The 26,444-nt window shown below is 35.1% G+C and overlaps 1 protein-coding gene across 2 annotated transcripts in view; it reads left to right on the top strand.

Annotated features, from left to right (window-relative positions):
- GABRA2 (gamma-aminobutyric acid type A receptor subunit alpha2) overlaps positions 1-26,228 on the top strand; it is a gene marked incomplete at both ends in the record, with an annotated part of 120,040 nt that extends 93,812 nt beyond the window's left edge. Inside the window, 3 exons of one of the 2 annotated variants that reach the window (XM_082838555.1) lie at positions 15,860-16,062; positions 21,586-21,765; positions 25,932-26,228. In XM_082838555.1, the coding sequence (XP_082694681.1) occupies positions 15,860-16,062; positions 21,586-21,765; positions 25,932-26,228 (680 nt within the window). The remainder of the gene's footprint in view (positions 1-15,859; positions 16,063-21,585; positions 21,766-25,931) is intronic. The other variant, XM_082838556.1, reaches the window with a different exon arrangement.
- Positions 26,229-26,444: the final 216 nt, after the last annotated feature.

Raw genomic sequence — 26,444 nt, 5'->3', positions numbered from 1 at the left:
AAAATCTAAAAAAAAAAAAATTAATGTCATATAGGAAGCTCAATAAACTTTTATTGAGCTCATTAGAGATATGCAGAAGATGGCCAGAGTGAGATATTTGGCACTGGAGTTCATAAGATACATCCTTAAAGATACTTGTCATGTAGGAACAGGTTAGGAAATGAGAGTAAATTATATTGCCCAGAGAGAACAGTAAAGTAAGAGGAGTAGAAGAGCAATATGTTACCTTGTGGAATCTGAACAATCGAGCTACGAGTGGTAACGAACGGCCTACAGAGAGAACTAAAGAAGAGAGTGGTCAAAAGACAGAATGTGCATGGAAATAATAGGTCTAGAATCTCTATTTCGATAGGACCAAAATATTGGGAAGTGGGCCTTGGGACTGTCTCAAAGCTGCATTTGCAAAGCAAGCCCATTGGAATAACTTGCAGGAGGCCAGTGTACATAGGTATGTAGAGTTTTGCTTTAGTAGGTAGTTTGATACGTTAGAGGGTTAATATAAAACACTCCTTTCTTCCTTCCCAATTTTTCAGATAATTTATACAGTCTGTGCCTAAAGCATCACAGGCCTCCATCTGTCAGAGATGATTAGTTATTCCCTAATAACTTACAGAACATTAGAAGTCTCAATTCTAGCTGTGTACATCAAGTGAACACTACACTGACTTGATGTACACACCCACTCATTTCCCTGCCTCCTTTACTGCTAGATGTGGCCATATGACTAAGTTCTCAAAGACATGTGTACCTGATTTATTCAATCAGCTTGCCTAATATTTGTTCCCCCACTAACTGGCTTGATTCTATTTTTGGCAAAAATATTACTTGTAAAATCTGGCCAAATTATTTAATGCTTCACTACAAGTATAAGCAAAATCATATTTTAAGATTGAAAGTAAGAAGAAAATTCATACAATAATGTTACTGACCCTAATTTAACATCTATGCACACTGGTTGTTAAATTAATAAGATATTAAGAACCTAAATATTTTATGTGCCCCTCCTTCTCCCTCCCCTCTTGTTTGCTGGAATGCAGGCCAAGTGCTGGCAAGCCCTCTTCAACCTCAAGGACATGGGCACTACCTTAAAAATGGCAGAGAAACAAGAAAGAGGAAGCCTAGGTCTCTGATACCACAACAATCATACCCTTGGATGTCTTCCACCACAATTGTTAAATGAGAGAGAGGATGAGGCGGTACTTTCATTTTATCTTGTCTGCTTTCCTACTTGCTCACTCCAGAGAACAGTCTTTAGTTGGTGCTTAGCTTAATAAGTTTTCTAAGAACTAATCATAACATTAGTATATTTATGTAATTTTACATATGTATATATTACATGTATAACTATATATGTTATATATATATACATTATATATTAGTATATAGTATACCATATACTATGTACACACTATTTTGTGTGTGTGTATATATATATAATGTTACATATATAATATTTTGATTAGACTTATGGAGCATATAAAATATTTACTTAAAACTGTTTAAATGATCGGACATCTCTTAATCCCAAATCTTCCAAGGCATCCACTTCCCTAGTCATTGAATTCTGGGAAAAAAATAGCTAGTATCAGACTGTTTCTGTGTATTTATGTATTTAACCCCAAACACACACAAACATACCCACTCATTTATAATATATGTCTATATCCACACAAATAGGTGTATTTGCTTCAAAACTATATTTATTAATCCATTCAGTTAGAAAATATGTGCCAGACACTTTGCTAGACCTTAGCAACACAAGGTAGACAAAAAAGATGTTATTCCTACACTCAAAGAGGTTACAGTCTGTTTGAGGAGAAGGGAAGGTAAACAATGGTTTATATTATGATATGTTATGTTCTGGGAATATTCAGGGTGCTCTCTGATAACCTGGAAGGGGCACTCAACACAGACTTGGTATATTAATTGATCCTCATAGCTTGAGACTCCACCACTGATGCCCCAGAGTTCCTGAATATTCATATGCATGTATGTATATGTACTTTCACATACACTGATTGCAAATAAATTGCAGTCTGTACCCATGAAGGTTCTTAATATCTTATTAATTTAACAACTAGTGTGCATAGATGTTAAATTAGGGTCAGTAACATTATTGTTTGAATTTTCTTCTTACTTTCAATCTTAAAATATGATTTTGCTTATGTTTGTAGTGAAGCATTAAATAATTTGGCCAGATTTTACAAGTAATATTTTTGCCAAAAATATAATCAAGCCAGTTGGTGGGGGAACAAATATTAGGCAAGCTGATTGAACAAATCAGGTACATATGATTAAAAATTTGGTTGATTTCTTGAATTTTCCTGTTTTTAACAAGTTATTTTTAAATGATGTCAATATAGTGATATAAAAATACTCTGACCTTATAATTCATTTTAATTCATTTTTATATGTCTTCAAATTTCTTCTTTTAAGATGCAGTTAGCAGGAACACAGGGAACTGTTAGAGCATCTGTTTCAAATTTAATTGTGCTGGCCAAATGCAGAGATTTATGAATTTGCCTTGTTGACTATCAGTCATCTGCTGATATCAGTTCATTCTTTACTTCCAGAAGGTTGTCTATATTATATTGATTCATTACCTTGCTAAATATTACCTAGCTTTTCTGATTAACTGTCAAACTCAACCACCCAGACACAACCAGAAAGCCAGAAGAGAAAAAATATACGTATGACTAATAACATGGGAAGTTATAAAAAATCATGTATTAAAATCAAGGTGCTGAGCTTCAGGTTTCAGCACTGACATGTGAAGAGCTTGCAAGCTGTCACTCCCATCCTTACAATATGAAAAAGCTAAACAAGTGAAAATTAAGGGCTTTTATTGCATTCGTACAAGAATCAAGGTGAGAGGCAAACTGCCATCCCAAATTGTGAAGAGGCAGACACACTGAGAGACACAGCTAAGATTTTCTTTTTACCTGAAAGAGATGCTGCTTAAGCATCTGGTAGAGGCACTTGAATGGTCATTGTCATGAATTGTTAGAAACTGAGCGTGTACTCATGTGAAAGTAAGAAACTCCTAAGACCACAATCTTATGGGGGATTCCCACATATTCGTGGGCTTTACCTCCCCGGAACCCCACTAGATTCTCAAGGGAAAGATCTGAGAAATATCCATTCTTGACAATGGCAGAGGAAAGGGTAAGGGAGAAGAAGCTTTTTGAAATATACCCAGAGCCTTCTCCATAGCCAAAGCCCGTGTCCAGGGGAAGGGACTTGGCCAGAGCCTCATCCCAGCTGACAGAAGGCCAGTCTTACTCTCTTATCTAAGGAGGTTTGAGGAAATGAAATACTATCAACAGAGATCAGAGCATTAAGGAAATAGATTGGGCATGCTAGAGCCACTGCAAGGAGTAAGCAGAATGGGGAAGAAAGCTGTACAAGTGGAGAAACACTCGCGAAGCTACAGTCTGAGACGCAGGCTGCCTAAAAGCCTGAGATCTACTCGAAGATTGTAGACCAGTCTCCCTCTCGTATACCTTACCTCCACGCCAAGGTGACGCCCGTAGAAGAGCAGCAGCTTACAGCAGAAAGAGCTGAAGACACAGACTCCCTGGGAGGAGGAGTAGCTAGGGAAGTCCAAAGTCAAAAGGGGAAGCCAAAGCAAGAACACAAAAAAACCCTTGAATCCTGCGGCACCTATAACGACAGCAAACATTAAACACAGCCAACCTCTAGCCAAGTTAACATAAATCCTACCCTTAAGGTCTATTTATCTCCGTTCCTATTACCCAAATCAACATGATCAGCTTTCAACAAAAATTTATCAGTGATGCATGCCAATTATATCTTAATAAAACTTGGGGAAATTTTTTGAAGGCATGCCAAAAGGAAAAATAAAAAACAAAACACAGGTGGAAAAGAAAAAGCAAACAACAGAGCCAGACTCAGACATGCCAGGGATGCTGGAATTATTAGGCAAGGAATTTAAAATAACTGTGATTGATATGTTAATGTCTCTAATGGAAAAAGGAAACAACATCCAAGAAGAAATCAGTTATATAATTAGAGAGATGGAAACTCTAAGAATCAAAAGGAATGATAGAAATTAAAAAAAAAAACACAATAACAGAAATGCCTTTACTGGGCTTATCAATCAACTCAATAAGGCTGAGCTTGTCTGTAGATCATTAGAAACCTCACAGACTGAAATTCAAACAGGAAAAGAAAATTGAATAAACAACAACAAAAACAAAACAACAAAGCATTCAGGAACTGTGCTATCATTTTAACAGGTATAACATAGTCATAATTGGAATATCAGAAGAAGAAGACAGTAAGAACAGAAGAAATATTTGACATTAACAGGCTGAAACTTGCCAAATATTAATGACCAAACCATAGGTCCAAAAGCTCAGAGAACACCAAGAAGGATAAATACAAAACAAATCAAAACAAACAATAAACATACCTAGTCATATCGTATTCAAACTACAGTAAACAAAAGGCAAACAGAAAATGCTGGAGAAAAATAAAGAAAATAGCAACCACCTTAACTATAGAGGAACAATAGCCAGAGTAATCTTTTAAACAAGAAATACTGACCATGTCACTAACCAGTTCAAAATGGACTCTGCAAAGCTTTACCATTGCTCTTGAAAAGAATTTATATCACCTGAACACCATCAAACAGGCCCTGGGTAGTCTGGCTCTTGCCTCCCCCTCTCTCCTCTTCTTCACGAAACCCTTCTCTTCTGCCTTCCCACCTTGCAGGATTCTCTCCATGCCTCGCAATGCCGTGTTTCCCCATGTCTCTGGGCTGGGTCCTGTGCATATTCTTTCCTCAGTCTAGTATTATCTTCCGTTGTCTGGTGGCCATTTTAACTTATCCCTTCATTTCCTTGGGGAAGTCTAACCCAAATTCCCGTCTAGGTCGGTCACCCCGTTACAGTTTATCATAGACCCTGCCCACTTGTGATATTATGTTACTTTGTGCTCTTTTGAAAAAATGTCTCGTAGAGAGCTGATTTGGTTTGGCTCGCATTCCATTCACAGCTCCACAGAGCCCAGCACAGAACGGGAACTCAATGCCTACTTGCTCTATAAAAGAAGGAAGAGATTTCTTGCCATTATCTTAATAAATAAAGCCTTATCACAGATCATTGGGGGAGTAGTTTCAATTAAAAAACTATTTAACGACCTCCTGCACTCTGCTATGCACTATTTATTTAAAAACTATTTAATTTAAAAACTACTTAATGATCTCCTACCCTCTGTTATGCACACTTTTACATTTCGGGGAGAAGAAGACAAACAAACTGTAATCCATATAGTTTATTGGGGATATACAGTCATGTAAACCAACAGAAAATTTTAAAAGGACACGACCTATGGAGGTATGCATAGGACCAGGTCATAGGTGCCTATTTTTTTTCATTCATGGATGAAATCCTGCAGAAAGAACAAGTTGAGCTGTGTGTGCTGCAGCATTAGTCCAATGTGCATTCTTTAGGTGCAGGAATCTCTGCTATTTTATTCATTGGTATGTTCCCAGTGCCTACAAAAAGTACTGCAGTAAGTAGGTACTCAATAATTTAAGAGAAGAAATAGGATTTAACTAGGTAAAAAAGAAGGATGTGTGACAAGGAAAAGATTCTAGGGAGAGGAAACCATGTGTTGCCCAAACTGACAGAATATGAAAATGACTTCATTCTGATCGCAGAGGCCTTTCATTGAGAAAGGGACATCAAGATACAAAGGGTTTGGGGAAAGGGATATGAGTTTTGATTTATTAAATCCATGATGTATTCAGGTAATCATAAAGAAAACTTTGTAATCCCTCACAGTGTTGTCTATATTATAATTAACCTTTCGATCATGTCCTTCTAGATTATAATCAATAGTTCACAAATTTTAAATTAGTGGAATTTGAGATAATTAGGTTTTAGGGCAATGATATGCTATCCAAGTTCTAATTTCTGTCTCTAACACATAGAAGTTTCAACTTTTTTGTTATTCAGATGTAGTACAGTTATGCGTTAAAATTTCAACCTTAAAAATAAACTAAAATTACAACCTTTCATACTGCACTTATACTGTATTTGTAAATGTTATTATTATCATTTTTCGGGGGAAGGGGTGATTATTGCTTTGTCCATTGGGCTGAAGGGGCAGGCAGGGGTGGGGTGGGGAATCCACCATTTTGTTTCCAGGATGTCTGTTGTTTCTGCCATTTCTAGCAGTAGCCAGCAGGTGGTATCAAACAATCTTACATTTCTGTTCTATTGCAGTTTTTGTGCCTGTTTGGTTTCTGACACTTCTTCCTAACTTCCTAACTTCCCACACCCTAACCACAAACAAGCATTTGATGGGGTTAAAGGTCTCAAGGAGTATTTTATTTTATTTTTCTGATTTAAATATGTCCTGACTTTGCTTTCAGAGTGATGTTTTTTTCCTCACACACACTGAGGTGTCTTTTTTATAACAGAGGCATTGCTTTACATGCAGTAACTCATTTGGTTGCTATAACAACAGGATGGGAAAACACTATACCTAATCCCCACTTTACAAATGAGGAAATTGTGGAACGAAGAGGCTAGGAAATTTCCCTAAGGTCACAAAATTAGAATTCAGGCATCTGGCCTTGGAGCCCACAGTCTCAGTCTCTGTGCTGAAATCATTTCCCCTGATTTGATTTTCTCCTTTCAGTGTATATTTTCACTCAATACTTAGCATTTCTTTACTTTGACACCATTTTCTCAGCTACTATGAGTTGAGGTTTTTGGCACCTACACCTTGAAATAAATATTACACAGAATAAAATCAGAATATAAAATAGCTATACATTAGATATTGTCTGTGTATGGGAAATGGTCACATAGTTTTCACATATATGCATAGAATTTTAGGGCTGAAAGCACTTTAAAATACCTACCTTTAATTTTACTGAAAAAGCAACTTAGGCTTCCCAAAGAAGCATTGGGATTTGGTGGTCACACAGAGGTGATAAGGGAAGACACAAGTCTGTTAAAGTAATGTTGTGGGAACATTCATTTATAGAGGCCCTACTAGGTATAGAAGAATGCCCATTGTTGGGAGATGGGCTTGTGGAAGGTTTGTGAGGTTTCTAGCTAAGTGCAGCTCTTTAATTCTTAGCTCTTCTATCTACAGTGTAATGGGACCAGGCTAGACTCAACTAGCAGCCAGAAAAGCTGACATATGAGAATCTTACCCCTCCAGTAAAAGGAAAAAAGGGAAGGAAGGGAGGGAAGGAGGAAGGAGCTTATAGTCCATGTTAACAATTTTAATGTCAAGTTTCCACAATCAGACGAAAGAAAATAAAATTTAGATATAGGGAAGATTTGAATATGGTGAAAAAGAGCCTCATAGTAGATTCATATTGAAATTGCTATAACATTTTATTGGCTTGAATGACTAGACTCAAATCTAATTTTAAGCTAGCAGTATAGACTTAGAATCATAGTTAAATTTATAGTTGGCCGTAATTTGAACATGCATTTTTTGTAGATTTTCTTTAAGTTAGTCAACACTAATGTATATATCAGTCGTTCCCAGGAATTCACACTTGAATTAGAAAAGATGAAAAGTCATTAAGTATCTCTTGTTTAAATCAAAAATTTTGTATTTTTTCTTATCACAGAAGCAAAGCAGGTTCACTCCAGGAAAAATTTTTAAGAATGACTTTCCTTCAATGTTAATTCCCCAAAGTAACTAATATTATTGTCTTAGATTGTATCCTTAGAGATTTTGTCCTTTTATATTTACCTGATAAAATACCAAAAAAAGTAAAAGAATGAAAAATCAGTCACAAGTCCAGTTCTGTTTTATCATTCCAAACCATGTGCTATCTTCTCTCCTAAAGTTACCAAAGTGGTAACTTAAGATGAGTGTCTTTTCTGATTTTATTTTTACTAAGTTCATGCAGTATATCTATGTTGATGCACAAATCCATTTGTGTATATTTTCATGAATCTTGAATCATGAAACATTTTTAAGCAAAATGTATTGTAGATTTTTTGCCATTAATGTATAGCCCAACTTTATTCTTTTCAATATTGTATTGGTATTACTAATGTAGGTATTCAACAATTTATTAAACTATTTACCAAACACTGACTATGCCACTTTTGCCACTTTCTTACTTTTATAAGCAGTGTTCATGTAAAGGGCCTTGTGTATCATTTACCTTTAAATATTTTTCTGCTATCATTTAAGTAAAGTAGATTTCTGATAGACGTAATAGTAATAACAACGAAAAAGAGAAGTAAAATAAGTAACATTTAATAAATTCCTACAATGTTCCAGGCTTTGTGGTAAATGCATACTTAACCTTCACAACGTTCTTCTGAAGTAGATATAGTCTAAAATTCTATTTTGAAGATGAACGTAATGAGAATAGTTGAGAAACTTGCTCAAAATCACACAGGCAGCAAGTAATGGAGCCAGAATTCAAACCCAAGCCATCTGATGATAAGGCCTTCTGAGGAAATATCTATACTGTTATCCAGTATTTTATACTGCCCTGGCTTATCTAGAAAGATAACTCCTAGGTCTCAGGGTAGACCCTCAAAATGTTAGAAGTGACATCACCGAAAACTGTGGAATAAGAAATACTAAAATCCCACATCTTCATAAAAGCAATAAGAAACTGGTAAAACTGTTAAAATCAGCTTTTTCAGAACTTTGGAAACTAGCCAACAGCTTGCAACCCTGAGTACATGTATTCAAGAAAAATGGTAGAATCTTGGTAAAGAATAGTAATCTTTATGGTGTTGCAACTTACACTAGTCCCATACCCACTCCCTACCTAAATGGTAGTCTTGAAAATAAAGCCTGAATTCCTGGTACCAGAAGGAGGAAAATGGAGCTCATCCAAAAAGAATTGTCATTACTTCATCTGTATTATGCCTCCCTGGAAGATCTTCTCAAAAAGCTTGTTTTTATTTCATTTGACTCAGAATTCCCCCAGTGCCAAAGCTACCACCTGAAGGATGCATACTGAAAGCATTTCCAGGCAAATATTTTAGCTGCTTCTGCCTGAGGCATTGGATAACATCTGGGGCAAACAATGGGCTGACCAAAAGGTTTGAGAGGAAAAGCTGGTGAATGAATTGTACATAAGTGATTTGAAAAGCACTGACATATTTCCTGGAATCTAGAAGGCCACATGCATACATAGAGCTATGTGAATACACAAAAAAAGACTGAGGAAGCCCAAAGCTCTCCCCTCTTGTTGACCTTGAGCCTCTATACAAGCAGGAAGTGGATGCGAAGGCAGAGTTGTAAACTGCCTGGTTGAATGATGAAGACATATCCCAACCTGCACACAGAATCACCTGACAAAGACTGAGAGTTTTTTTGGTTTCAAGTGTTTCAGCAAAAATCTATGCAATCATTAGATGACTACTAAGCTAAGAAAACAGAGACTTAAGTGATCCCAAATGAAAAGAATACAGACTTTATAGAATTAGTTAAGAAAAGTCACTAAACAAACAGAGACAATAAATACAACAAGTAGCAATTGACAAAAGACCCTGGAGAGGGCAAGAATATGATTTCCAGAATTGCCACATTACAGTATTCAAAGTCCAGTTTATGGGCTTCCCTGGTGGCTCAGTGGTTGAGAGTCCGCCTGCCGATGCAGGGGACACGGGTTCGTGCCCCGGTCCGGGAAGATCCCACATGCCGCGGAATGGCTGGGCCCGTGAGCCATGGCCGCTGATTCTACGCGTCCGGAGCCTGTGCTCCGCAACGGGAGAGGCCACAACAGTGAGAGGCCCACGTACTGGAAACAAAAACAAAAACAAAAGAAATCCAGTTTACAACAAAAATATAAGTTCTGCAAATTAAAAAAAAAAAAAGTATAGCCCATTTACCAAAAAAAAAGATTCATTAGAAACTGTACCTAAGGAAGCCCAGGTGTTGGGCTAAGTAGACAAAGACTTTAAATAAGCTACATTAGTTAAAATAGAAGAGCTAAAGGAAACCATGTCTAAAGAATGAAAGAAGAGTATAATAATGATGTCTCACCAGAAAATATCAAATCAATAGATAGAAATTATAAAAAGTAAACAGATAGAAATTCTGTAATTCAAAAGTACCATAACTGAAAAGAAAAATTTACTAGAAGAACTTAACATTAGATTTAAGCAGTCAGAAGAAGGAATCACTGAATTCAGAGATAGGTCAATTAAGATTCTTAAGTATGAGGAACAGAAAGGAAAAAAATGAGGAAAAATAATCAGTGCCCAAGACACCTGAGGCATATTATCAAGCATGTCAGTATATGTATAATGGTAGTCACAGAAGGAAAGGAGAGAGATAAAGGTTTTAAAAATATTTGAAGAAATAGTGACTAAAGACTTTCAAATTTAATGAAAAACACAAGTCAACACATTCAAGAAGCTCAGTAAACCAGCAATAGAATAAATTTAAAGAGACCCATGAATAGATACATCAGAATCAAACTGGAAAAAAAGAGAATCTTGAAACCATTTAGAGAAAAGTGATGCCTCATGTAAAGAGAACTCTTAATATGATTAACAGCTAACGAATCATCAGAAAGCATGGAGGCTGGGAGACAGTAAGATATCATATTCCAAGTGTCAAAAGAAAAAGTTTCTCAAACAAGAACTCTATATCCATCAAAACTACACTTCAAAAATTAAGATATTCCCAGATAAACAAAAAATGAGTGAGTTTTGTCAATGGCAGAACTGTCACACAAGAAATGCTAAAGAAAACCATTAAGGCTGAAATGAAAGGATAGTAACTCAAATCCACAGAAAGAAATAGATAATAACAGGTGAATATAAAAGACAGTATAAATATGTATTTTTTTGTTTGTAAGTCCTTATTTCTGATTTGAAAGACAACTGCACAAAGCAAGAATTGTACATCTATATTGATGGGCACACAATGTAAAAATGTAATTTGTGATAATAACAGCATAAAGAGGGGCATGGGGCTATAAAGGAGCAATTTTTAGTATACTCTTGATATTTAGCTGGTATTAATTCAAATTAGACATTTTAATCCCCAAGGGCAAACACTAAGAGAGTAACTCAAACACATATAGTAAAAGAAATAGCAAGGGAATTAAAATGGTACATTAAAAAATATCTAACACAAGATAAGGAAGTAATGAAGGAACTAAGAAATAAAAATATAAAATACCTATAGAAAATAAATAGAAAATGGCAGAAGTAACTTTTCTCTTACCAGAAATTATGCTATATGTGAATAGATTAAATCCATCAGTTAAAATGCAGAAATTGGCTGAATGGATAGAAAACAAAAAATAAAACATGATCCTACTATATGCTGTCTACAAGAGACTAACTATAAATTCAAAGATACAAATAAGGGTAAAATAAAAGGATGGAAATAGTATATAACCAAAAAAAGAGCTTGACTGTCCACACTGATAACAGACAAAATGGATTTTGAAACAATAAACTTTCCCAGAGGCAAGTAAGAATATAAAATAATGATAAAAGAGTCAATCAAGAAGTTATAACAATTATAAATGTATATGGACCCAACAAAAAAGCCTAAAAATACATGACTATAATGACAAAATTGAAGGGAGAAATTAACAGTCCAAAAATGATAGTTGAAGAGTTCAATGCCCCACTTTCAATAGTGGCTAGAACTAGAAGATAGAAGACTTGAATGTCAGTATAAGCCAGCCATATCTAGCAGACATCTATAGAATACTCCACCCAAAAAAAGCAGAATGTACATTCTTCTTAAGTGTACATGGAACATTCTTCAGGAAGACAATGCATTAGTCCACAAACAATTCTCAATAAATTTAAAGATTGAAATCATACAATGCATGTTCTCTGACCACAATGGAATGAAATTAGAAATCAATAATAGATAAAAATTTGAAAATTTACAAATATGTAGAAATTAAATAAGAAACGTCTAAATAACCATTGGGTCAAAGAAGAAATCACAAGAGATGGTAGAAAATACTTTAGAATGGATGGAAATAAAAATACAACATACTGTAACTTGTGGGATACAACAAAGGCATTTCTCAAAGAGAATTTTATGGTTGTAAACATCTACATTATTTTTTTTTGGATCTCAAATTAATATTCTGACTTTCCACCTTAAAAACTAAAAAAAAAAAAAAAAGTGCATATGCAACCCAAAGTAAGAAGGAGGGAATTAATAAAAATTAGAACAGAGCTAAATGGAATAGAGAAAGGAAATAACAATAGAGAATATCAACATAGAACCATAAGTTGGTTTTTGAAAATGTCAACAAAATTGTCTTTACTTTAGCTAGACTGATCAAGATAAAAAAGAGAGAAGACTCAAAATTTTAAAATCAGAAAATAAGAGGGCATATTACAACTGACCTTGTAGAAATAAAAAGAATTATAAGGGAACCTGTGAACAACTGTATGCCAAAAAATTATATAACTTGGACGAATTCCTCAAATCAGAAAGTTACCAAAGTTGACTGAAGAGTCTGAATAAATCTATAACAAGTAAAGCCATGAAGTGGGTAATCAAAAAAATCTATAAAAGCCTAAGGTTGATGGCTTTCCTGGTTAATTCTACCAAATATTGAAAGAACTAACACCATTCTTTCTCAAACTCTTTGAAAAAATAGATGAGGGAACTTCTTGACTCATTCTATAGAGCCATTTTGCCAAGATACCAAAACCAGACAAAGAAATCACAAGGGAAATAAAAAACCCTGCAGATCAACATCCCTTATGAATATAGATGTTAATGTCCTCAACAAGAAACTAACAAACTGAAACCAGCCACATATACAAAGGATTGTGCACTGTGACCAAGTAGAGTTTACCTCAGGAATGTAAGGTTGGTTCAACATACAAAAAGCAATCAATGTAATACCAAACATATTTATGAAATATGAAAAAACACAAAATCATCTCAGTAGATTCTGAAAAACAAAATGAAACACATTTCATGATAAAAACAGTCAACAAACTGGCACTAGAAAAGGACTTTTTAACCCAACAAAGAGGATCAAAGAAAAGCTAACATCACACTTAGAGGTGAAAGATTAAAAGTTTTTGCTCTAACATCAGGAACTAGACAAGGATGTCTGCTTTCACTAATTCTATTCAACATCATACTTCAGGCTTTAGTTAGGGCAGTTAGGCAAGAAAAACAAATAAAAGGCATCCAATTTGGAAAGGAAGAAGTAAAACTCTATTTGCAGATCACATGATCACATGTTCTTATACATAGAAAACTTTTATTAAGCCACATAAAAACTATTAGATCTAATACATTCAGCAAAGTTTCGGGGTACAAGCTCAACATTAAAAAAATCAGTTTTGTTTGTATATAGTAGCAATGAACAATCTGAAAAGGAAATTAAGAAGAAGCTATTTTTAGTTATGTAACAGCCAAATGAATAAAATGCCTATAAATAAATTTAAGTTTAAAGATGAAAAACTTGTATACTGAGAACTATAAAATGTTGCGAGGGCTTCCCTGGTGGCGCAGTGGTTGAGAGTCCGCCTGCCGATGCAGGAGACACGGATTCGTGCCCCGGTCTGGGAGGATCCCACACGCCGCGGAGCGGCTGGGCCCGTGAGCCATGGCCGCTGAGCCTGCGCGTCCGGAGCCTGTGCTCCACAACGGGAGAGGCCACGCAGTGAGAGGCCCGCGTACCACAAAAAAAAAAAAAAAAAAAATGTTGCCGAAAGAAATTAAAGTTCTAAATAAATGGAGATGATATATGTATATGTGATTAAAAGGGATAGATATGTATCCCATGTTTGGGAATTGGAAGACTTAATGTAGTTAAGATGGTAATACTTCCCCAAACAAGGGATTCAATGCAATACCTATCAAAACTCCAGTGACCATTTTTGAAAAAATGAGCAACTGACCATAAAATCATAGGAAAGTGTAAGGGACCCTGAAAAGCTAAAACAATCTTTAAATAGAATAAGAAATTTGGAGAACTCCTGCTTCCCAATTTCAGCACTTACTCTAAAGCTGTAAGTTATCAAAACTGTGAAATTTGCATAAGGACAGACATGTAGATTAATGAAATAGAATTGAAAGTCCAGAGTAAATCCATATATCTATGATCAATTGATTTCATCAACAGTGCTACGATCATTTAATGGGGAAAGAAAAGTCTTTTCAGCAAATGTTGCTGGGTCCACTGGCTATCCACATGAGAAAGAATGAATTTGGACATCTACCATACACAAAAATCACCTCAAAAAGGACCAAAGACCTAAATGTAAGAACTAAGACTATAAAACTCGAAAGAAAATATAGGCCTAAATCTTTATGACCTCAGATTAGGCAACAGTCTCTTAGATATTTGTAATCCCTATTAAAGAGAATGTCAATTGCCCCACATCCTCTTCAATGCCAGGATAGTATCAATCTTTTAAAGTTTTGCTAACATTTTGCTGTTAATATTGTTTTGAAATATTGTTTTGCTGTTAATATTGTTTTGCTGTTAATATTGTTTTGAAAATAATATTGTTTTGAAAATATCTCATTATTGCTTTTCTCTTCCTTGACTGCTGGTGAAGTTAAATATAGTTTCATATATTGATTCATCATTTGCATTGCCATGTATATATATGTGTGTGTGTGTGTGTGTGTGTGTGTGTGTGTGTGTACAGGTAGATATGGTTGTGTTTGTGGGTATGTGTAGGTGTATCTGGCATGTGTTCTATATAATTATTCTCCTCTACCAAATTCTCGAAAGAAGACACCATCTAAAACCTTTCACAGTTTGATGCATGCAAACACAATGTATTTCTGTAAATGTGTTTTTTAATATTGACTCAGCAGCAGGTGAGATAAATTTATTTTTCTACTTTTTATCCCTACTACTACCATCATATTCCCAGATGCATTCACTCATGATTAAATAGAATTATTGCTATTTTGAACTTCTAACTCTATGGTAAGTGAGAAAAAAGGCTGTTTTATTTATCCTAAGGGAAACTAAAAAATAAAATATAAAAAATTTCAGTATATGAATGAACATTTCTTTAACATTTCAATTGTCTTTTAATTTAATGTATCCCCTATGTACATAATTAATCCTCTCTTGAATCTCTGATAAAACAGGTAATTGTAGACATTTTGACCTGCTGATACTGTGACTGGCTTCTGAGTTATTGCTTTCTTTTTACTTAACCACTGTGACTTCCCAGACTATAGGCAGAAAAGCTTTATAATGCAAGGAACGAAATTATTTATTAAACCAACAAAGGTATATAATATACCTTTTTAGTGATTTAAATTTTATAAGGTTTGGGATTTAGTTGCTTGTTTTATTTTCTGAAGATTCTAAGCTACATTATGAAAGAAATTATGTCCTCACAATGCTAGGCAATCCAGAATTAATTTCATCCTTAGGTAGCTATACTTAGAATGAAGAACTTCTTAATCATAGTTCTATTGTGACTACTAGTGTGGATGATTGGTCGTCTGCTTAGAATGATTCAAATAAATGATGAACAAATTAATGTGAGGCTTTGTGAAAGATTTTTTTTTAATTAATGTTAATGGACAATTGGTCAATTTCAAGTCCTTCTTTCCTCATAGGGAATTCTATTTCAGTTTCACCAGTCTTTCTAACCTCAACGGTATTTAAGAGAAAAAGGAGATTCATACAAACAAAAATGGAAAATGAAAGCATTTCAGAGTCATCACTTCAAAAAGTATAATAACCATTTACAATAATTAACTTTGCACTGTTTTCTTTCTGAAGATTTTTGTTTGCTTTTTTAATGGCTAGAGGTGGCACTGAAAGTACCTTTGGGAAAGAAAAAAAAAAGTATTTCCAATGCTGTCCTGCTGGTATTTGTTGATGTTTTTGCTTCCTATCTTTCTGCAGGAGTAACAACTGTTCTAACAATGACAACTCTAAGCATCAGTGCTCGGAATTCTCTCCCCAAAGTGGCTTATGCAACTGCCATGGACTGGTTTATTGCTGTTTGTTATGCATTTGTGTTCTCTGCTCTAATTGAATTTGCAACTGTTAATTACTTCACCAAAAGAGGATGGGCTTGGGATGGAAAGAGTGTAGTAAATGACAAGGTAAGTGAGAACTTCCTTCTCACCGTGATTAAGAGAATCCTCCAACAGATTTAGCTTGCAACAGATACTGTTCCTCAAAACTGACATTAAGAACATTCAAACATAAAAGATTTCTTTCAAAGTACGCTCTTGCCTGAAATCCTTTAGGAGTGCTGGTAGTATTACTTCTGTTAAAACCACTTCCTAGCATCTTTTGAGCTCTGTGTGTCAGGCACTGTGCTAAGTTTTTTAGACATGTTCTCTCATGTAATCTTTACAACTTTATAACTACGGTTTCTTTTTAATTCTCATTTTTTTCTGATGAAGAAGCTATGGATGGCTTAGTGAGGTTATTTACATGTTCAAGCTCACACAAGTTAATAAGTATACTTAAACCCAGATCTGCCTGACCATTAAATTCATGCTCTTAACCACGCTGGTTTATAGGGAAAAGATTTGGAAAAGAAAAGTGGGCATTAACTTTCCCAGTTATAGAATTTTAGGCCCTATCAAGTGGGCTGAGTTACTCTTCACCTACCCCCATCTCTGTTGCTTGGATGTAAAAGACTGGCAGCATCGTAATCTCTCCCATGTTGTATGGAATAAGTAACTAGGTAGAAATGCCTAGACATTTTAAGTTGCTCCTGAAGTCTATAAGAGAAAAAGTATTTGTTTTGAAGATTAACTTCTTTGGTAATTATTTCAGGTGTCTATTTTTAGGTTTCAAGTACTGAAGGAAGTGGGAGTTTTGTGCATTGATAAATAGCCATTTCCTTTCTTAGTCTATAGATTATTATTCATCTGTCTTAAGAGGAGGTTTTGTATATGTCACAATGAGATATAATGTAGTCTTAATAATAGTAAAAAGTTCTACTTGGAGGGCTCCTTTTTAATAAAATATCTACCTGAATACCCTTCCATTAAATTTGGAATAACATACTTGCTGATTTTCCTTTTCAGTTATTTGAATACAAATTTTTCTTTTCAAATTTCTATGACAATATTGCAGTTAAAGTGTACAAACAGTTGACGTTATAGTTTAAAAGTCTTGCTCTTTTTCCCTAATTTTGTAAACTGTAAAAGTTCTCATAAGACTGCTGGTTTATTTCATTTTATAAGCTGTTTTGTATACTAATAGCCAATGAGTAAATATTAAAGGGAATCTGATTAATTTTCCATGCTTAACTTCTAGGTTATTTTACCATTTCCATTGCATTTTACTGTTGATTGATGTTTTCATTCCCCATAAAATATACTGCTTTTCCATTGCTATCTATGCAATTACTTCTTTTTATATTAGTTACACATGCACTTTCATACTAACTTTTTTTGAAGATAAAATGCTTTGTAAATATGTCACAAAAGATAAATAGTGGTTTGTAGTGTAAATGCCCTGTGTAGAAATATACTGATATATTATTTTTAATGCGATGAGGGTGTCAATCAAATTGATATTGTGATTTGGCATATCAAATAATATGCCTTCTCACCCCCTGAACTTGGAAAAGAGAAGTACCTATAAATGCGAAAAACACATTCTTGATAATGCATTCTAAAAGCAATAACCTACTACTGATGAATACTGGATTTAACTCCACCCACATAGCAGATCACACATAGTGAAGCTAAATCTAGGTTGAAATCATTTATGTTCCAACCTAATTTGCAGGAAAACAACTAACAAATTTGTATTATTTCAGTAATAAGTGGTTCAAGTTCAGTGGATAAGTTAAAGGGAACATTATATCAGGCACCTTGCTTGTTCTTAATCACTTTTCCACAGCTAGAGTGCCAAGCACAGTGCCAGTCACTTAGTAAGCACTTCAGAAAGTTTTGTTGAATAAAAGAATAAATAAGTTTCTGATGTTAAATCTGGCAATGTAATACCAATGAGAAGACTTCTTTGCCTTCACGGAAAGACTTTTAAAACTTTACAGTGGTGAATTTATCAATGGGTACTCAATCCATTTTCATGATTGAAATGAATCTGGGGAGGTATTTCCTAAACCTACCTTGGAAGTAACCAGGTCCTTAGAACTAAAAGGAAATCTAGTATAGTGCCCCAAACTAGCACATATGCCTAAAAAAAATATTTCAGTGCAATTTACCTCTGCTTTAGTTATCCTTAGATTTAATTAAGTGGAGAACAATAATTCTCCTGAAATACAAAGTTTTTATCCATCAGCCAAATTGGCATCCTTTCAGTTTAACCAGACTGGAGGAAGTCCTCTTTTTTGAAGTTAGTAAACATGAGTAAATGCACTTAAATTATCTGTCAATCCAAAGAGTATATAAAAAGTTATTAAAGGTTTGTTAACTGGCAAGTATTAATTTGTCTCATAAGAATAATCACTCAGAGATTCATGTTAATATTATATGTTTGAAAGAAAGAGATATGTATTTAACATACAGTTTTCATGTAGATTGTGCTCTGTTGATCTTTAAAGTTAGTTTTTGCAAATAAATAAATAAATCCACTCACTTCATATTCAAGACACATTTGAGCCCTCTATTAGAAGACAAAGCCTACCTTGCTCTGTGATCTTGCACAAGTGTATACACTATACCTTTAGCCTCAGGTGTGAAATTAGTCAACAAAATTTTATCATTCTAAAAATGTAGTGGTGGATCAAATAATCTAACTTATATGGAAGGGCAAATATTTATGCCCTTCCTTATAAGAAAATATCTACTTATGCAACCCCCCAAGTTCTTCCGGAACCTTCTCTTACACCTAGTGTTCTTCCACTTCCTCAAGACTTCCACCCCATCTCTTGATTCTTTTCTTCTTGTCCCTTTTTCAATCTTGAAGCATCAGTTATTATTTTCTTCTTTTACTTCTTCAAAGCTATCTTCTCCTTTTCAACTGTCTCCTTGCTTTAAGTTTCTGAAGATGCTTAATATGTTTAATTTACCATAAAGGCAAAACCAAAACTCTCTCCAGATTGTATGTCACCCATTCCCCCATTATCAGATTCCACCCTCTTTTTCTCCATTCAAGCTTTTTGAAAACATTGCTTATAATGTGTATATTCTCACTTCTAGTTTAATTCTCAGCTCACTGTAATTCTTTCCATTCATTGTCCTATAACTGAAGGACAGCAACGACCTCTACATTTTCAGATAAGATAATTTTCCATTCTTAAGGAATCCCTATTGAATCCACTGAATACTGTTATACTCCAAGATTCCATTTCAGGCCCAAGTCAGCAACTTTTTCTCTTCTGTTAGGCCTTTAAAACAGGCCTTAGAATATCAACTTCCTTCCTCAAATCTTGGCAGCTACCACTATTCATTCTGTTCTTTGAGATTCTTTGCCTGAGTTCAGAGTAGATCCAATCTCCTTAGCATCTGCTGTTGTTTATCCCCAAAGATAGTCATTTACATTTATTTTATGTTTTTGTTTTTACTATTCATATGTGATTCTCACTTTAAGGATTTTACTGACAATACTTGTAGGAATGTCAGCAACACTGTTCATTATTTATTATATCCAAATAGTTAAAACCCACTCATCTTCAGCACATATACCAATGCTCAGGAAATTTCTGAACACTTGCTCCCCACACCCCTGAATAATTAGATCACTTTATAAGTGTGTATAGTATCCTGCTCTTTTGCATTTAATTCTTTACCACAGTTTGTAACTGCATGCTTATATACCACCTCCTTCACTGATCATGATAACAATGACCATGTTTATTTTAATAAATCATTTATCCTTGTCCCTTCGCACAGGGCCTAGTATATATTAGTTGCTCAATAAATATGGTATGAATTAATGAAGTATAACCAAATCACAACTACAGCCAACACCTTTATCTTACCTTCCACAGTTATTATCTACAGCTATACTCCATACCTTTCTTTTAACTTCCAAGCTCATATATCCAACCTGTTCCTTAGGCATTTCTACATGAATATGACATTTCAGTCTTTACATATCTCTTTTAAAAGGTGAAAGAAACAACAAACAAAAAATCTCCTAAATGCCTACATTTTTTTTTCATATATACCTTAGTTCATGGCAAAACCTAATCTCAGAAACCAACAACTTGGAAGTTACCCTTAAGACCTAATCAGTCATTGAATGGTGTCCATTCTCCTACCTATATGTCATAGACCACGCCCTTGCCATCTCTCATTATTTTGAGACTCTTTATTCCTCATTATCTCTAAATCATGTCTCCCTTTAATCCATCCTCTATAGTAGTGCCAGAGTTATCTTTCTAAAACAGAAATCTGTTCATTTAATTTTTCAGTTCTTTAATGAATTTTTGAAAGCAATTCTTCAAGCAGCTCAGCTAATATGGTCCAAATATATAGCCTTCTCATATATTTGTTTACATGATGAATAATAAGAAATTTTGTGTGTGTGTTATTTATTGTGCACTTACTAGTATGTGCCTGGGAATATCTCCATGTTAGAAATGAGGAAATATAAGATTGGTCAAGTAAAGTTACTTGCTCAGGATCACACATCTAATAAGTGGTGAATCCAAGATTGAACACAAATCTAAAGTCCATGCTCATATGCTTCCTCTAGCCATTAAAAACATCTCCCAATTCCATGCCCCTACACATCTCCATGGCATTAGATATGTTCAGCCCTCTTGCTAAAATGCCCTCTCCTTTCTTTTCTAACTGATGAACTACTTATTCCTTCAAATCTATCCAATTGTATCTAATTGCCATCTTCCCATTATCCTTCTACAGTATCTGGCATGAATTTCTTTTATGTAACCTCATTAAATTATACTTTTATTATAAACAAATCTGTTTCTAACAGTACGTTACCTGATCTAAGAGGATAATAGTTTTGTCTTATTCATTATTTCTCTGCCAATACCTGACATAGCATTTAGCACATAGTTTATTTGAATTAAATTTTTAAAAATACCTTTTGTCTCGAGATTGTTTTTATTTCTAAATCTGAGTCAGTTGTTCTACACTGGCCAAGAAAAGCATATTCTCTGGAAATACACTATATATTAAATTACTTGAAATATAGGCATAGTACCATAATATCCAAACTAACATGAAATGTGCCATTGTTTTGTGATTCACTCCATGCAATTCATAGAAAACATTGTATTTCAGGTGTTTTTATTCATTTATACGCATTTTTAAACATCATGCCTTGTTCCAAAAGCATTTCAGGCAGTTTACCAAAAGAATACATTACTTAAATTATTATAATAAGATATAAATAGAAGTAGAAAATCAGGATGAAGGAAAATAGACTGCAAATATGTCCACCATTTGGGCCAGAACATTAACTGTAGTTCATAGCTAGATTATGCTGAGATTCAAATCTTGAGCTTCTTGGCTATGAGAGTAAACCATGGGGGAAACTTATCTTTCTTAAACCAAAAAATGGATGTATAAATTTCCTCAGAAAGAACGATTGTCCTATACTAAAAATCTCTTTTTTAAACAATATCATATGGGTTTTATATTAGGGAAAGTTGGATGCTATTGCAAGTAATGTCAACATTTTCCCAGTAAAAGCAGTAATGAATTTTATATTGATGTTTCTTGTAGTCCCCTTCAATAAAAGCTGAAGGCATTACATTAATATACAACTCAGTGAAGGCAATTCTTCAAGGAGCTAAGCTAATATGGTCCAAGTATATAGCTTTCTCATGGCCCAGTTTAATCCAAGGAAAGACTTTAGAGTACTTAGAGAAGTGGATGGACTGTATAACCTTCAAACAATCTTCTGTAAGTATCACTTTTCTCAGTCAGGATGGTTAGCAGACAGTTAACAATAGCATTATCTGACAAGAGAGCATGTTGCTGTTTTACAAGTAATGGGCTTTCTAGTAGCCACAATGACTGTAAAAAAGCAACATGGTATGTAGAAAGCATAAATTTGCCACTTTGTAAACCTGGGGTTTTCTCCAAAGACTGTTGTATTTATGAGAGCTCCATTTCCTTATTCTAAGCTCCATTTCCTTATTCAGTCTCTGAGATTCTTTCCAGCTCTGAAACTATGTGATTGTTATTTTCATTTATATCCTAGGTCACTTCACTACTAGGTGTCTATATTTTAGCTAGAGCATTTGCTCAATTTACTAACACTTCATTTTATCTAATACTCCAAGAAAGCCAAAACTGGTTTGCCACGATGATGTAAGATGTTTTGATTTCTGTAATCAGGAATTTTCCAGACTTAACATTTTAATTATATATTTGGACACTCTAATAAAGTAATAACCTCAGAATATTCTGATTCTTATAAAACGTCATTTAAAAAATAGAAAGTTTAGGGCTTCCCTGGTGGCGCAGTGGTTGAGAGTCCGCCTGGCAATGCAGGGGACACGGGTTCGTGCCCCAGTCCGGGAGGAACCCACATGCCGTGGAGTGGCTGGGCCCATGAGCCATGGCCGCTGAGCCTGCGCGTCCGGAGCCTGTGCTCCGCAACAGGAGAGGCCACAACAGTGAGAGGCCCACGTACCGCAAAAAAAAAAAAAAAGAAAGTTTCATTAGTATGGGTTATCTTCCCTTTTCATTCCACTTAAGTAACGGCATCCACTGATTCTACAGCAGCATAATTTACTTTTTTTCCCCAGATAATGTATAAAAATAAATCATTTGTTGTTTTAGTGTATAGTCATATTTTCCCACTTCCCTCTTATATGTCTCAATCACAAGTGAAACAGTTTCCACAAACGTGGAAATTCCGCAGCATTGTTTTTCAGTTGAGCTTATTTTATTATTTCTCAGTCTCCTACATCTATAGATGCTGAAATTGAGGACTTTTGGGATAATTACATAATAGAATTGCAGAACACACTATTAGAATCTATTTCTATTAATCTAATAAATGGTTATTGTATTCTATAAAATACATTATATGCTTATATACATTATATATATATATAATCACAGTAATCATTCTAGTCGATGTCATTCATTTATCATGAAGCAAACATTTTTTGAGCCTGCCCTGTGCCAGGAACTTTGCTAGGAATTCTGCATTGACCAATCTCTGCAATTCGATATCAGTTTAAGTGATGTTTAGGTATAATTGAAATAATAACAATATAAACACTATATGTCAGAACTTTATGGGTTAAAAAGTCCTTTTAGAAGGTTGACCTAGTAATATAAACTTCAATTGGAAAATCTTGAGAAAAAGATACTCACAAGCTTCCTCAGAGGTAGTCAGGAGGCATGCTCCAAGCAGAGGTTTGGAAGCCACACACATTTGAGTTTGTGTGCTTTTTTAGCCACTTAGTAGACAGGAGACCTGGTCATGTCACAAAAGCTCTTTAGCTTCTGTTTCTGATTTTGTAACTTGGGGTTACAACATAGAACTTACTTCTTATCCAGTAGTGAATTTTGTCAGCAATGACACCCTTAGGCTTAACACTCAACCTGACGCATCCTAGGGCTCACAGGGTGTTAGTTATCATTGCTACCAGTTAGATGCTTGAGGATTACCCTCCATGTGTAACATGAGAAAAGCTGTTTTATAGCTTTCATAAAGCTACAAATGGTAATCCCTTACCCCTTTTCCTTTTTTCCTCCAGCCAGTTCTGGAAGAATGCCTTATCAGCAAGGGAAAGAGGTGAGGGAGAAACCCAGTGTCAGTGAAGGACAGGAAACGTGGGCCTGTTTACAGATCCTCCTGGGCTTTCAGAGGCCCTTTGTTATCTTATTTTACTTGGACATTGTGAGATACTGATACTTGAAATTCTGTTCTAGGTCAGTTGGTCCTATAAATCTGTTGATTTACACTATTCACTATCTTGGATAATTCATTGCTTGCTCAAATTTGTTTGCATTTAGATAACTAGCAATGAGTTTGTATTAATACAGAAGTGCAGTTAAATAGTTTTCCAGGTTTCATTAAATATTATTATTTAATGTTGAGTAAATATTTTCAGGTTTCATTAATTTGGTTACATATTACCTGCCTACTTCATGGAAGGAATCATGCTAAGGTTATAATGGTGAACAAGACAGAAATAGCACCAGCCTTCATTGAACTTAGATTCTAATAGGAAATGAAGATGTCAGTCAAATAATCACACAACTAAAGAAAGAATTTACTCATTTTGAAAAATGACATGATGGAAGTAAACTGGGTGCTCTAAAAGAGTATAGATGGGGAGCCAGGATGACATTAGATAGAGTGGTTAGGAAGTACTTTCTGAGGAAATGACACTTCAACCAAGACCACAATATGAGAGGGTATTGATCATGTGGAAAATGGGATGCAGGGAAGCCATTCCAGGATGAGGAAGTGAAAACACTAGGTGGCATTTCAGGGGACTCCGAGCTCCGGTTCTTTATGTCTCAGTGCAGAAAGAATTAAGTGAGAGACAAAGAGATAGATAAGACGTGATGTATTAGAATAGGATGCTTGTGACGCTTACAAGCAGGCAGGCCAGAGGGTGCTGTGCCCCAAGAACTTAGCAGGCTACCGTTTTATAATCAAAGGAAGAGTGGGAGGGGGAAAAAAACCCCTTCTTCCTCATTCTTGAGTAGATGTCATGCTTCTATCATCAATTCCTCCTCCATGTCAGGCAGGGGAGTTTTCTTGTCCCTACATGGTCAAGCTGGGACTGTCATGCCTCAATGGAAATGAGCGAAAAGGCAGTAACTTATGCTAAAAATGTGAAATCATCTCAGATTTTAGTATGTCACCTTTCCTTATATTTTTGTTTTTAGTGTGCATATAGGAACGTGTCCTAGGAAACATTAATTTACTGAGCTCACTGGGCAGGATGTGGGTCTCATGCCACCATCGTTTTATTGTTTTGGGGCATGTCTCGTGCTTCTGTTTCATGGTTTTGTTGCTAAGCAAGCCTGCTTGGTTTTGTGGCTAAGCAAACCTACTTTCTAGAGTGTTCATTAACTTACAGGAGTCTCCCATAATTTTTTCTTTACTTACAGTCCCCTAGTGGGATTAACTATTTAATTACCTACTTTGTCCCTTTACTCTGGCCCTATCAGAAGTAGCATAGCCAAAGGCATCAAACAAAGAAGTCCTCCAAATGCAAGTTATTTCAGTGAGACTGGTATATAATGAACAAAAAAAGACACCATGGCAGGAAGTGTTGATTTTATTCTAAGTTCCATGAGATGGTATTTAAGAGATTTAAGCAGACAGGTGACCCCATCCAATTTATGTCTTTAAAAAGTCCCCATGGGGGTTGTAGTTTGACTAATGATTGGATGAGGTCAAGCCAAGTGGAAGAGTACAAAGGAATGCTGCTTGGTCCAGGCAGGAGAAAACTGTGACCCAGACTAAAGTGGGTGAGAACTGAACTGGGAAGTATAAGGAGAAACATGTTGTGGATGAGCTAGGCAGAAATCCAAAAGTTTGTACTTCATCTTCCTTCTATGTTCTTAGTATTTATTACACTAGCATCTGTATATGGATACAATTTCCTACCATCTGAGTAAAACATTACTGTATGATTTTGACATGAAGGGGAGAAATCCTGTTATCAAGTTAAAGAAATTAAATTATTAATTCAAAATTTGAGATCATTCACTGTAGATGATCATTCCTCATGTTAAATTATGTCTACATTTCATTTATTCATTCACACATTCATTCAACAAATATTTGAGTGACTTGTAAGAGTCAAAAATGTGTCATTTGTTAAAGTTGTATTTTTGATTGTCAGTGTTCCATGTAAACAACAAGAAAATGGTTCTCCAGGAAAATGATATCATTGATTTACTCTGGGGGTTTCCTCTCCCTCATGGTTTTAGGACTTAATAAACTACATTTATTTCCCTAAATTCCTTCTTTCTAATGGATAATGATGCTTATCAAGATACTTTTCTTCAGAATTTGAACTGGAGTTTGGAAAATATTAAGAAGCAGTCTCAACCCACATTCTGTTAATTCTTGTATTTTTCAATAGAAAAAAGAAAAAGCCTCTGTCATGATACAGAACAATGCTTATGCAGTGGCAGTTGCCAATTATGCCCCGAATCTTTCAAAAGACCCAGTTCTCTCCACCATCTCCAAGAGTGCAACCACGCCAGAGCCCAACAAGAAGCCGGAAAACAAGCCAGCTGAAGCCAAGAAAACCTTCAACAGTGTTAGCAAAATTGACAGAATGTCTAGAATAGTTTTCCCAGTTTTGTTTGGTACATTTAATTTAGTTTACTGGGCTACATACTTAAACAGAGAACCTGTATTAGGGGTCAGTCCTTGAATCTAGACACAGGTTGTCTTTGGGATGTATAGCAACATTAAACCTGGTTTGTTTTGCCATGTACAGTCTGACTAATAACTGCTAATTTGTGAACCAACATGTACAGTATGTATATAGCAACATAGCTTATAGACCTCTAATAGAGACACGCATTTGCTAACTTGTGGTACTGCAGGCAGAAAGCACCCCATGCCCAAAAAGCCATTGCCTTTTTAA

This window comes from Leucopleurus acutus (assembly GCF_964270905.1).
Source record: "Leucopleurus acutus genome assembly, chromosome: 4".
Taxonomy (NCBI): domain Eukaryota; kingdom Metazoa; phylum Chordata; class Mammalia; order Artiodactyla; family Delphinidae; genus Leucopleurus; species Leucopleurus acutus.
Note: the sequence above shows the minus strand (reverse complement) of the source record. Positions and strands in the feature narration are given on the sequence as shown.